This window comes from Merops nubicus, unplaced genomic scaffold (genome assembly GCF_000691845.1).
Source record: "Merops nubicus isolate BGI_N331 unplaced genomic scaffold, ASM69184v1 scaffold308, whole genome shotgun sequence".
NCBI lineage: Eukaryota > Metazoa > Chordata > Aves > Coraciiformes > Meropidae > Merops > Merops nubicus.
The window spans coordinates 34,611-47,396 of record NW_008624994.1 but is presented as its reverse complement, the minus strand read 5'-3'; the positions used below and the strand labels follow the sequence as shown (position 1 = coordinate 47,396).

At 40.7% G+C, this 12,786-nt stretch overlaps 1 protein-coding gene across 1 annotated transcript in view; it reads left to right on the top strand.

The window, feature by feature from the left end:
• Nucleotides 1-3,412: 3,412 nt before the first annotated feature.
• Nucleotides 3,413-12,786, top strand: part of REPS2 (RALBP1 associated Eps domain containing 2) — a gene marked incomplete at its 3' end in the record, with an annotated part of 42,892 nt that continues 33,518 nt past the window's right edge. Inside the window, exons 1-6 of the mRNA XM_008945517.1 lie at nucleotides 3,413-3,451; nucleotides 4,098-4,221; nucleotides 6,419-6,567; nucleotides 8,088-8,211; nucleotides 10,504-10,601; nucleotides 12,360-12,498. Of these exons, the coding sequence (XP_008943765.1) occupies nucleotides 3,413-3,451; nucleotides 4,098-4,221; nucleotides 6,419-6,567; nucleotides 8,088-8,211; nucleotides 10,504-10,601; nucleotides 12,360-12,498 (673 nt within the window). The remainder of the gene's footprint in view (nucleotides 3,452-4,097; nucleotides 4,222-6,418; nucleotides 6,568-8,087; nucleotides 8,212-10,503; nucleotides 10,602-12,359; nucleotides 12,499-12,786) is intronic.

Below are 12,786 nucleotides of genomic sequence, written 5' to 3'. Positions count from 1 at the left end.
CACTGATACAAAGGAGCAGAGTTTGAAGAACCTAATCCATAGCAGAGTCTCTGTACAGCTGGGTGCAGAACTGCTCCAGCATGTTCCTTGTCCTGTTGCCTTCCCAGGCAGTAATCCTCCTGGATCCAGGATGTGTTGTTTCTTACTTTGCTTTAAATAATGAAGAGATAGATACATAGCCCCAGGCTACAGGTAGTGTTACAGATATTTGAACGATGGTCCATTCAGAAAGAAATACCTGTTCAAGAATGTAGCAAAACTCCTCTGTAGACAGCAGATCAAAGACTTGGTAAACACGAATTAAAAAAGAAAAAAGAAAAGGGTGTAGTGGATCAGATGCTTGACACAGTTTTGAGATAAGCTATTGATAAGCCACTGCTGCAAATATTTGCCTTTGAAACAGTTACAGGAGGATGGTTGATTGAGAGGGGAGCCTGGGGCTTATCTGTGGTTGAGGTCTGGGCTGTGGTGTCATGGCTGGTGGTTCTCTGGAGAGTGTTGGGTGAGGTGTGCACCAGCTAGCAGCAGAAGCTTTTCAACATGTTCCTTAAAACACAGAGGCAGTTGATGAACTGGAAAATCTTTCTACCTCGTTGTAGCTTGAGCCAAGGAAAAGTAAAAAAAAATTTTGCTTTCTGGGAATGGGCTGAGATGGAAGATGCAGTGAAAAAATTTCCTTCAGCGTAGGAGTCAGCGATGCTCATTCTCTTTTTCTTTCTGAATGATTTGAATATGCTTTTACATGTGTTCCTCATGGAGTCTTAGAGGCTGCACAGGGAGCTGAGCACCTTTGGGCTGGTTTTGCCCACAAATGACAAGTGGTGATCATTTACGTGGCAGGTAGCGACAGGGGGACAGAAGAGGTGCAAGCTGTGTGCCAACTAGGTACAGAGGATGCTGTAGCAGTGTTAATGGCTAAATGAAAAAGCAAAAATCCCAGCTCTACCTTTGCCTTACAGCTGGAAAACCTTTCCCCTGAGGCTGCAGGATGGTCATGTCAGCCTGTCCGTAGGATTATGGAATAGTTGTTTCTGGTTTTACCTCTTTTTCTACTTATGGAAAACAAACCTCAGCTGTATGCTCATGTTCAGTTCCTGAATCAGCTCTTGCAACCTAAATTAGACCTGCCCAGGGTGTTGGAGAGGTCAGTGCTCTTGGAGACTGCAGTGGAAACTTGTTTGGAGAGAACCAGGGAGAGCTGGAACGATGTCAGATTGTGCTGGGAAAAGCTGCTTCATGTGGGATGTCTTCAAGGAGCAATTACAAAAATAACACTCACTGTCAGCCAATAGAGCAGAGCAGTGAGTGGATAATAAATACAAAAATCTGCTTTGTATTCTAGCATCTGAAGATGTAAAGCTTTTCTGTTAGAAGTTTGCATGGAGAAAGGTAACATAAAACAGCCACTCTTCTGAACAGCTTGTAGCTACATATTAAATTTTAATGTTGATGAGTCGGACATCTGTTTGGTTTGTTGTTGTTGTTTTGTTTTGTTTTTATTTATTTATTAAAAAAAGTACAGCCGTAGTAAAACTTCTGGCCTGTCAGAAGGGTGTGCAGGCATCTAGATGTTGCACTCTCTCTCCTTTTTATGGCTGCTGAATAGGGAGGATGGCATGGTTTGTGCACAGAATGTGTGTTTTAAGGCTACCTGCTGAAATCCCATTGAACTGAGGGGTGCGGATCAGGACTGACAGGACAAACTGTCAGATACAACAGATTTCTATCTTCTCCAAAAAACGTTGTTTTCACACATTGTATAAAATTAATTTTTTTTCTTAACTGGCAAATGACGAATGAAATTGTTTCATATAAGCAGTTACACCTTGCAGTAAATGTAAACTTGATTTAAGTCCACTCAGCTTCTTGTTCTTGCCTTACAAACAAATGAGCAGATACGTTTTTGACTAATTCTGTATATCATCCTGAGGTTAGATTTGGCTAGCAACATCTGTAACCTGCCACTATGAAAAATTATTTCCAACATGTTCTTCATGGAACTTTTCTTCAATATTCAGCTCTTGCTGGAGGATTAGTTTTCTGCTGAAGAATTAAAAAAAAAAAAAGAATTGCAATGAAAATTGACTGTCAATATTTCTGTATTAAAGTCCCTTGAAGTATCAAAATATGCCAGTTGGTTTGATTTACGTGTGTGTTTGTTTGGAAATGTGTGAACAGAAAATAGAAGTTCTTTCATTGATAGCTTGCTGAAAAATATGCAACTCAAACTGACAAGAGGAGAGGACAGAAAGAATTTGTTTTCAAACATTGGTTGAATGGAAGCAGAAGTGTTTCCCTTTTGAAGGGGATATTTTCATGTATCTTAGTTCCAACTTGCTCTGTATTTTATTAGAGAATGAGTCTAGTTTCAGCTTGAAAAAACAATTTATCACATTCATACAAAATGCTTTTAATCCAGATGGATCTTGAAGGCTGTTAGTAGCATATAGCAGAAACTAGCTTAATTTCAGTATTATGTATCCCTAAATGTAATCTGCCGATCAAGAGGCTATGTATGCTGATCATACAAAAGGTAAAACCAGGAAACAAAAAAATAACGCAGTGTTCAGTTTAAGTGGCTGTGGAAATATGAGCAGGCAGCGTGTTCTGAGGAGTTAATTTTGGATAAAGGCTAAACTGCCACCCACCTCTGTGGTTGCTTGAGAGAGGGTCTGCCTACATTAGCAGCTCCACACAGTGTCCTGATGTAGGTAGCATGAAATACTGGCTGGAGGGAACCCAAGACTCTTGCCTTGAACTGTACAAGAAACCTGATAAGAGTAAATGTCTGTACCTGCAATTAATCTATATGAATACCTACAATTAATTATGTCGTAAATCTGTCAGCTTGCATCTTTAGCTCTGGGCCATGAACAAAGAGATCAGGGTTTAGTTGCACAAATAACACAGAGGAGCTTGTGCCTACAAAATATTTTTTTTGCTGTTACTGCCAAAGAGCAGTAGACTACAGAGAGACAGTTTCAGGTTGGTTGGCTGTAAGTGTTCTTGGAAGTAACACTGCATTTTTGAGAGACACTGTATCTGTGTTAAAAAAATCTTAGTCTGCTTGATGAGAATAAAATGGTCACGTTTCCATATCAGAGTATTTAAAACATTCGGCAACCGTAGTATTTTATAGTGTAGAAAAAGATACAGAAAATTAAGTCCCAATATCTTTTCAGGAAGAGGATGGCATCACAAATCCCTGCATGAAAGTCCCAGTTGCTGAGTGTTTCCTCTTTCCAGCACGGGGCAAGAGGAAGCGCAGATCACGATAATGCTGTTGCTCGGTGCCAGCAAGTGTGGGATGCCATCACAGGAGAGCAGCCCAAGAGGAGAAAAATCCCTCTAGGGCACAGCCCCTGTCCACCCAGGGATGCTGTGTAGTTGTCCCTCCCGAAACAGTGCCCGTATGGGGCAAATGGAGTTTCATTCTAACCTCAGTGCCTGGGTGAGGTTTGTCTGTGAACATCTGGGAGCTCCAGGCAAAGGGGAATTGGTGCCTGCGCTTAAAACCTGCTGATAGGTATTGTTTGTTTAGCTGTTGTCTGAGCTTGTGAATGTGGAGCTGTTTGCTTCGTAGAGGTGGCTGAATGAAGCAAACACTGAACTATGCATAGAAGTGGAGCAGCAGTGCTAAGACCATGTTAATTTTTCACAAAGAAAATTGTTCTGCTCAAGTGAAATATTGTTTATGTTCATTTCAGTAATTGAGCTGTTGTTGTAAGGGCTAGTATTAAGTACAGTTTTCTGTGAATGCTATCACTTCTGTGATGGAAATGTCTTACTGGACAGTGTACTTAACAAGTTAGTTAGCATTTCACCTGCTATTAACATCATTATGTAGTATGAAAACCTGCAAGTTGCTTTAGGATAGCAGTGCTTCTGAAGAGCCTGACAAGTAACTACCTGTCTCTGATATACTGAGGGGAATGTCATCAGACAACAGGGTCCTGAGTTGAAACAAATATACTTAATAGAAAACTTTAAATACAACCAGTGTTTTGGGATTTCAATGATTTTTTTCTTTATGTAGAGATGTTTACATTCACTGGAAGTGAATGCACTTAACCAACAGTACGTCTCTTCTCTTTTAGATTACAGAAGTTTGTGGAGCCAAGCGTGTGGGTTATTTTGGGCCTGCTCAGTTTTACACTGCTTTGAAGTTAATTGCAGCAGCACAGTCAGGTTTCCCAGTACGGATTGAGAGCATTAAGAATGGTGAGTAGCAAATGTTGCTTGCAGCACTGGGCACTGGTTTCCTGCTTGTCAGCTCTCCATGGTGGTAAACTTTTTCTTCTAATGGGTCTATGAAACAATTGTATTTTGAGGAGCAGAGAGAGTATAAGGTAATGTTCCATTCTCTAGGTGACTGGTAGAATACTGCAGTGAATTACCTGCATGGCAAAGCTGAGATGACATCCGTCTCTGGAAAAGCCATTACCAAAGCATTGCTGAATGACTGCTGATCAGTGCTCGGGATTCATTTCGCTCTCACCTTCAGCCTCTAATCTTGACAGCTCTACAGAGGGGGAGCTGATAGCTGCTTCCCGCAGAAGTATGTTGCAGGGTACATGTGCAGGTCGGGCATCCCCCTGTGCAGGGCAGCTTGCAACGTTCATCTGTTTTAGCAAATAATCCTGCTGGAATAAATGGGTAATGGTGACAAAACCATAATGCTTCCTATCAGTAGGTGTGAAAATGTGTATTAGCTGTAATTTTAAACCACTTTGTTCTTCCCAATGAATTGGCAATAACATTAAATGTACCATTTTTTGGTGGAGAAAAATGCTTCTTAAAAACGGCTTATCAAACTGAAGTGTTGAAGAGAGAAGGCGGGTCCCTTTTAGCTATGAAACCTTGATAGTGACTAAATGGAAGGAACTCGATGTTCTTGCCTTGGTGATGCATGCTGTGCCTCAGCAGGGCTCAGCCTTCAAAACACTTGGCTTTTCACTTGGGCTTGAGCCTGAAGAGGTTGGAACCCTTAGCTCCCGTATCCCAGGTGGGCATTCGAACCTTGTGTGAGGCTGTGCTCTGGGCAAGGGTGTTTGCCATCATCTCACTGAAGGCAGGGACGCAACTGGCCACGAGGTCAGGAGGTGGAAGAGGCAGGACCTACCCGTGGCCTCGAGTCGGGTCACCGCTCCCAGCGCAGTCTCTGCTCCGCTGTCCCTGCTAAGGGCAGCGAAACGCCGCGTTCACCCCTGCGACAGGGCACGGGGAGGGGTTCCCGCCCAGGCCTCTCCCCTCCCGACAGGGGGGGGAAGCGGGGCTGGCGAGCGCCTGCAGGCCTGTGCGAGCCGAGCTCCTGCAGCCCAGAGCTCCTGACCAAGGGTGTGGGGTTGGGTGCAGGCGGCACGGTGCTGTTTGGTGCCTCTCTGGAAGGGGAGTTTAAACCAGGGGTGAAGGGGTCCAGCCTGGATTTGTCTGTCAGTTTTCCTTATGGACAGCTTGTGCTCTCTCTTGCATCACAGTCCTTTTTGAGGATGTTTATTTGTGGTTAGGGAAATAAAAAGACAACACCCCCCTCCCAACTAAATTAGAAACCTGAACTAAATGAGATTTATTCTGTATGGTTTATGAGTCCAGGATCTGTAGATAATCCACAACTTTGAGTGAAGAGGGATACATCCGGTCCTTGTACTGATAGCATGCTTACTTACTATTACTGAAACAATTCCAGTGCTAATTACATTTTTTTTCTTGAAATATATGAGTGCCTTTTGAGTGGGGTGAGTAACATGTACCAAGCTCCAATTGATTTCTTTTTCTTCCTAGTAGCAGTTGTAGGTGTAAATGATTACAGAAGTGATATATGGCTTTGCTCAGTTTTAGAGCATTCTAGTAATTTTAATTATATAGATCTTTCAGGGTGACTGTGCACAAAAATAAGTGAAGTTTCTTCAAAATAATAATGAATTGCCTTAGGGTTGCAAAGTGTCGCTTTTCTGTAGAGCAGACTTGACATGGGATCTTTTGACACAGTTGTCTCACCAGGTCTTGACACAATCTCTGAACCCTACCATTTTTAATTTGTTCCTTTTATGATGGTTTGAGGATTGAGGATACTTTGATCCTGACTGGCTAATTCATTAATTCTGCAGTTTCTGTGGGCAACTATTCTTTTCATTACAGACAAAGTTTTGAGGGCACGAAATGAGTTTGCCACTTGCTTTAATAATGGGCACAAGGCTTATTTCTTTCTTTTTGTTATTAAGCAAAACGTAGATTTGTGTAACATTCACATTTTAATTAAGTCAAAATAATCACAGGAGTTCCACATATATTTTGTAACATTTATAAAAATAGTACTCCTTTACAGATAAACTTTTAATTGGTTTTACAAGATTATACCACTTAAAATACTTAGAATGTTCTCTAGTCTCAATTGGATTTTTTTTCTCTTTTAATGAAGAATTGCCTCTGCCATGGTTTATGGCACTGAGAAATGACAGTGAAGTACATTACGGGACTCCAGCAGAACTCCATGGAGTTAAATTTCAGGTTCCGCATGCAACTTTGGAAAAAAATTCCTACAAAAGAACAGATGAAGGGGACAAACGGGTAACAGGCTTGTCTCCTTCAGGCCAATATGCCATTATGTTACCTCCTCTTGGGTCCAGTCCTGTAAATGATTACACTCACACGGGCTTACTCAGTTTTGCAGTGCCAGACAGGAGATGAACTGCCATGCAAATAATCTCCATCAGAGCTGTGCTCTGATTTTGCTGCATCCCAGGTGCATTCGTGAATGGGAGCTTCTCTACACGAGCTTGTATAATGCTGTCAGCCCTGTGATATTCTGTATAAGTTCTTTCAGTATTGTCATCCTACTTAGACAGCACTGCTTTTGGAGAGGATTAAAGGAGGAGCGGCAAATAGAAATCTGTCTGTGAAACAGAACAGGAAAGTGAACGGTATCTCATGGCCTTAGTCACTGATCCTCAGTCACTACAGAAACAATCAGTTTGAGAATACCTCAATTTGAGGTGTTGAATCATATGCCACTATTTCTGGGCTAGATAAGGTCACCAGGTTGTATTCCATTCTGATCTCTCCCAGGAGCAGCCTAGAAGACATCTGCTTTTCTTTTGTCCTCAGTGAAACATGGCCCCAGTGTCTATTGTTCGGAGTCGCCAATTTAAAGCTGTCTAAGGGAGATTTGTATTCCCTGTATTTAGGAGGGTTGAGACTGCTTATTCAGGTACAAGCAGCTTCACAGTGCAACCTTGATCTTCATAATCTTACCCAGGCCTCACATCTTCTTTTCTAGTACTGTATCAGGTCATGTTTTAAATGTCTGGTGGCAGGTGCTTCATCCTTCTGTAACGTGCGCAGACGTGGATCACACGCTGCGTTGGCGTGAGCAGTGGCATTCCCAGCCTGAGGTCAACCAACAGGAATGAGCTGATGACAAGATACATGGCTGGGATAAACAGGATGGACAAGAAGAGCCTGTCTGCCTGTGTGTACTGACACTGAAGCAGAATGCTGCCCTCAAACCCCCAGCTCCATCTAGGTTATCTGGGCTGTGTTATATTTTTCTTTTTAAACATGAAACTGGTTCAGGATCACGTCCTCTTCTTAATCTGTAAGTCAAGGTAAAGAGAACACTGTAGGACAGATACCCAGTAACACCTGCAAATCTCCAGAGTGCTTGAAATACCAATTTGGAGATTTATTTTAATGTTTTTTAAGTGTTTTATATGAAAAATGCTCTCCCACAAAAAATGCACTCACCTTAACTAAATGTGTTATGTAAACTGAAAGATATTAATTCACATTAACCCTTCTACATATGCTTCTTCAGGTATCTTTTCTAAGTAAAATACCTTAAGTTCATTGTAAAGCTTTCCTATGACATTGCCATGCTTTACCCCTAGAACACTCAATACCAAGTTGCCTTTACCAACTTCTGTTTTTTGAGGAGCCTTTTTTTGGAAATAAAGAGCCCCAGGGAGCTACAGCATTTGCGTTTTCTTTGTCCCTCATGCTGTACATGTTCAGATCACCATGCAGGATTACTTGGTTGTTTTGCTGTCATCTCAGAATTCCATTTTGTTGTTGGTGTGTTTTTGAAATAGGAACCCAAGTCTCCACCGATGTCTCCAATCTGCTCACCTCCTGCTTCTCCATCTACTTACCAGAGAATAACCTTAAGTTATGGATATGGTAAATCAAGAACTGGGCTGGAGCAGCAGCATGGAGGTAAGATTCAAAATTGGGATGTGTGCATTGTATTCTATTTTTTTTTTTTTTTTCCCCTCAGAAGCATCCAAATTTCAAATGCAACTGACAATCACCATGATGATTTTAACATTTAATTAGACCTGTATTTTGGAAAGCAATTCAATCTAGTTTTATTTTGATTGTTCAATCCTGTTTGCTTTCTGGTAAATTAGTTAGATTTATGTGTCACTGCTTACAGCTGAATGCTAATACCTAACCTCTGACAAGATTATATGCAATACATCCTGGTGAAAGAGCGTTTGTGAGTATTCTCAGAGTGCATGATGCTTTTGGTTTCATTAGAGAAGAAAAGCCCACTCATAATTTCAGTAGCTGCTGTATGTATCAAAACTATCAAGTGGCCTTCACATGGAAATGATAGCAGTACTGAGTCTCAGCCTTTCAGTTACCAGTTAGGTAAACTCCTGCTTGTTCAGTGATGGGATTTTTCTTCACCCCACCCGTCGCATAAGCGTTCAAAACAGCTACAGCTATTGAGGCTGTCTTCTGATATGATGCATGCTCTGCTCCAGTGAAGATGATGTGGCAGATAGCCCATACCCTGAAAAGCCAGGCAGGAGATGACTATTGGGAGCAGATGACCATGTTACCTGTTGCGCATTCTGCTGTTTTCCGAGACTCTGTTCCAGATCCTTCAGTGTTATGGGGAGGTATTTTGGGTGTTGATTTGCTTTTGTTTCCTCTCAGTTTGACAACAGTTGTAACTTCAGTGAAATTTTTCATGGAGTCAGCAGCTGTGCAAAGTGAGTACAGGCAGTAGCATAAAATCCATCTGTCAACTTGTTCTAAAATTAATTATTCAACTGCTTGAATTTTTAAGGTGATAACATCCTGGAGGTATAGAACACCATGGTTATTTTCCAGAAAGTGAACTTCTTCTATTTTAATCCTATTGGGGATACTTCAGCCAAATGTCTTCTCAGTGGCAGTAAGTGGGTAACATTGTGCAGCCAGGCTAGGTGACCTGCTGGTTCTTCCTGGCCTTCAGACTTAAGACCCTTCCAGTTTTCTGAAGAGCACTCAAAAGGGTGGGTGTGAAAGCCACCACGTTAGTGCCCAGGCAGGAGGTCCTAGTGCCACGGCTCTGAGCCGGGTGGGCTGTTCTGTGCTGCCAGTCTGACCCTGAAACTGGACAGTATGTCTTTGAGGACAGCCCTTTGCACTGCAACCATTACTATATTAATTTTCTTGATAGTTTTGGAAGTTTTTCTTGCTAGCAAACATAGAAAGTGTGGCCTTGTGCTTAAGTCTCCTTTCCAAGGACATCTATATGTTTCCCGGCTTCCTTCCGGTGTTTTTTCTTTGTTTCTTTTTTTCTGAAGTTAGCATTTACTTGTACAGGAATAAAACCAGTTCCCAGTACAGGATAAGAGCACTTAGCAAGGCAAGGGGGTTACAGGTATAATTTTTAAGGTCCTCCTGAGCTCAAAATTTTTAAGATTTCTTCATTTCACTTTTGATAAAAAGTTTTAAGTTATTTAATGCAGGCTGTCTTTGTAGTAGTACATTTTAATTAGGCTGGCAGCAGAAGTTTTCAGCTCTGTAAGAGTTTGCAAGTGAGTTACATACTTGACCTATTTTTAAAACATTGTTCTCAAATGTGCTGTTATGTCACCACTTACTATATTTGCTGCAGCGGAACACATGACTTATTTTAGCAAAAGAAGTAATTGTTACTTTTCTTTACTAAATTTACTCCAAATAATGTGAAGTGGTGAGTCATGTATTTTGGTTTTCAACAGAAATTAGGGAAGGGAAAAGAAGAATATATGGAAAATCAATGATTTACTGTTTGATAACATTGTCAAAGCAGCTTTTTTTTTTTTTTTTTTGCAGCTCAGTTGAATTCTTCTCTTTTGTAATGCATCCTTGGGTTATATATGGCTACTAGCATATAAAATGTATAAATGTATACACAGGCTATAAAAAAATATGTATTTCAACACAGTGAACAATGGTTTCTGTTATCTAGTAATACTTAACTGACAGTTTGTATCAGTAATATCTAAAGAAGAATGATGTTATTTGAAAGATAAGTATGTGACTGGAATTCCATTGCAGAAGGCAGAATAGACTTTGATACTACTATACTAGGTCCACTTGGTAGAAAGTTGACAAAATGGGCTTTGATACTGTAATACTAGTTTCATAAGCTACATTCTTGACCTTGTGGTATTTAATTGCTACCTTTATCCTAGTAGAATCTTTTTTATTTTTTCATATATATACTTTTATTTTAAATGTCTGTAGCTCCTTATGAAATCAGACACTCTACTCACCAGAAAGATGGACCATCATCAGGGAATTATGGACCCAAACCTGCACTTGCCTGTTCAACTCTTAATCGGGTAAATGAATCGCATATTTTTCCTTAGTAGTATGACCAATAAAACAGTAAAGACTTAAAAAAAAAAAAAAAAAGGCAAAAGAAGAAGTCTCACTCCAGAAGTAAAAAGTGCTCGCTGTGTTGTTTTTAGACTCCAGGCTGAAGGATGCATTTTTAGTATACAAAAAAGAAAAAAAACAAAGCTGATGGGAAGGATAAATTAACATAAATAATCCAGTTAATTAAATTCCTGAGGCTGAGTGGTATGAGAAGCAGCAAATGGCATAGATAGGAAAACTAGACTGAGAATCTTCAATTCAAAAGTAAAAAAAAAATAATAAAATTGAGGTTATCCTAGCAAAAGTAAAACATTCTCATGTAAAATTATGAGGTTTCACGGAGATTCCTGCTTGATTTAGAGTGCCATCTGTAACACATGCACAAAATGAATGGCCTAATATTCTTCATATTCCGTTTTTTTTCATCCCAGTTGGTTAAGTCACATCTCAAACAGAAATGAATTTCTGGATATTCATTTGCTTATATGAGATGAGTCTTACGTTTTCCTGCTGGTTGCAAAAGCAGTCCTTTCTGATGTTCCAGTATGCCTACTGTGCACTGACTATGCAAACAGGTAGCTTGCCCTATGGAAGGACGAAGCTTTCTGAAGGGACAGCTTTTCCTAAATAAGTAAGACTCAGAGACTCCTGGACCTTTTTCCTAGTGCTTACCCCACACCCATAATAAAATGTCACCTGAGCCTCAGGAGAGGATCTACGGGTCATGTCCCATAATTTGTACTAACCTGAAATGAAATTGGGTGCACTTTGAAATGAAAATTAATTTACTTCTTTATGATGTTGCCTCTTTTGTAGATCTTTTGATGTATTTCAGAACCAGTGTTTTGTGTTTGTTTCTTAGGAAGTGGGCAGGTATGTCAGAGGAAGGGTTGTGGAACTTATTGGAGCCTGATTATTGTTCATTCTTGCCCACTTTCTTTAAAGAGTGTTGTCATCTGGGCTTAAATCTTGAGTACTTAATTACTCCAGTTTGACAAAGACACTAATTTTGCTGGCAGCCTTCTTCTACACACCACCACCCAACAACCCTTGAACAAGTCAATCAAAAAGCAAGGACATAAATGGATAAAATGTCCTTCCCTTCCAGAATATTCTTTCCTGAAGTAGGATTTTTACCTAAACCATGTGAAGTGACAGAAGGTTGAGGAGATCTCTAGGGGTTTGCATGTCTCCCATGCTTGGCATGTGTGCTGAGTTACCAGGGTAAGCGGAGGGTCCAGAAGCGGTATAGCTCCATAGCTACAGCACTGCTCCTAAACTCAATACATAGTTTCTTTGCAAAGCTAAATTTTCATGCACCATGCTGCATAAATACAGCTTTAGGCCCTTCACTGGTTTCATCCATTTCAGGTGTACAGTGTGCAGTTCAGGACTGTAATTCACGAAAGCTAAAACGAACCCATAAAATGAATCCAGGGGTAATAAAGTGTGAGTTGGACTTTGCTATTTGCAGTCAGCAGTAGTAAAAGGTCCTTTTTCTTTTTGCTTTGGTCATGTAAGACTTCCTTTAATGCTTGGGTAAAGATACTAAATATTAGCCTCAGCTTTACAGATGAGTCGTGGGATGGTAATCAGCATGGATGCTTCTTCTTGTTGTCTTTTTAAAATGTCAGCTAATAGGAGAGAATCTGGTTTCTTGAGGTTCCCAGTGCCCTTCTAGCCCCTCTGCCTGTAGGCAGTGCCCATGTCCCTCCCTTCAGTCTCTTTCAGTGGAGCGGGAGCAGCAGGACAGCAGCACCCATTACTCAGATGACACTTGGAGGATAACAGAGGAGCAGCGAGACTACTACATCAACCAGTTCAGGTCCCTGCAGCCTGACCTGAACTCCTTTATTTCAGGTAATTTTTACAAAACACACTGTGTGTTGAGTAGAGGGACCAGGCCGAGAGGCGAGAACTGTTAAGTAGATAAATTCATTCTTTTTTCTCTCTCAAGTGAGTTTGAGAAGGAGTTGATTGCATTTTCTATTAAAGGCAGACAACTGAAAGAGAAAATAAGCACTGTGGCCATTATGCTTTATCCTAAATAACCTAATTTTAGAAAAATAATTGCATCTAAGGGGCAAGTGTAGGTGATTCAGTAAAAATTAAAGTGAGATCTCTGTGTTTGGCCCACTATATTTGTGG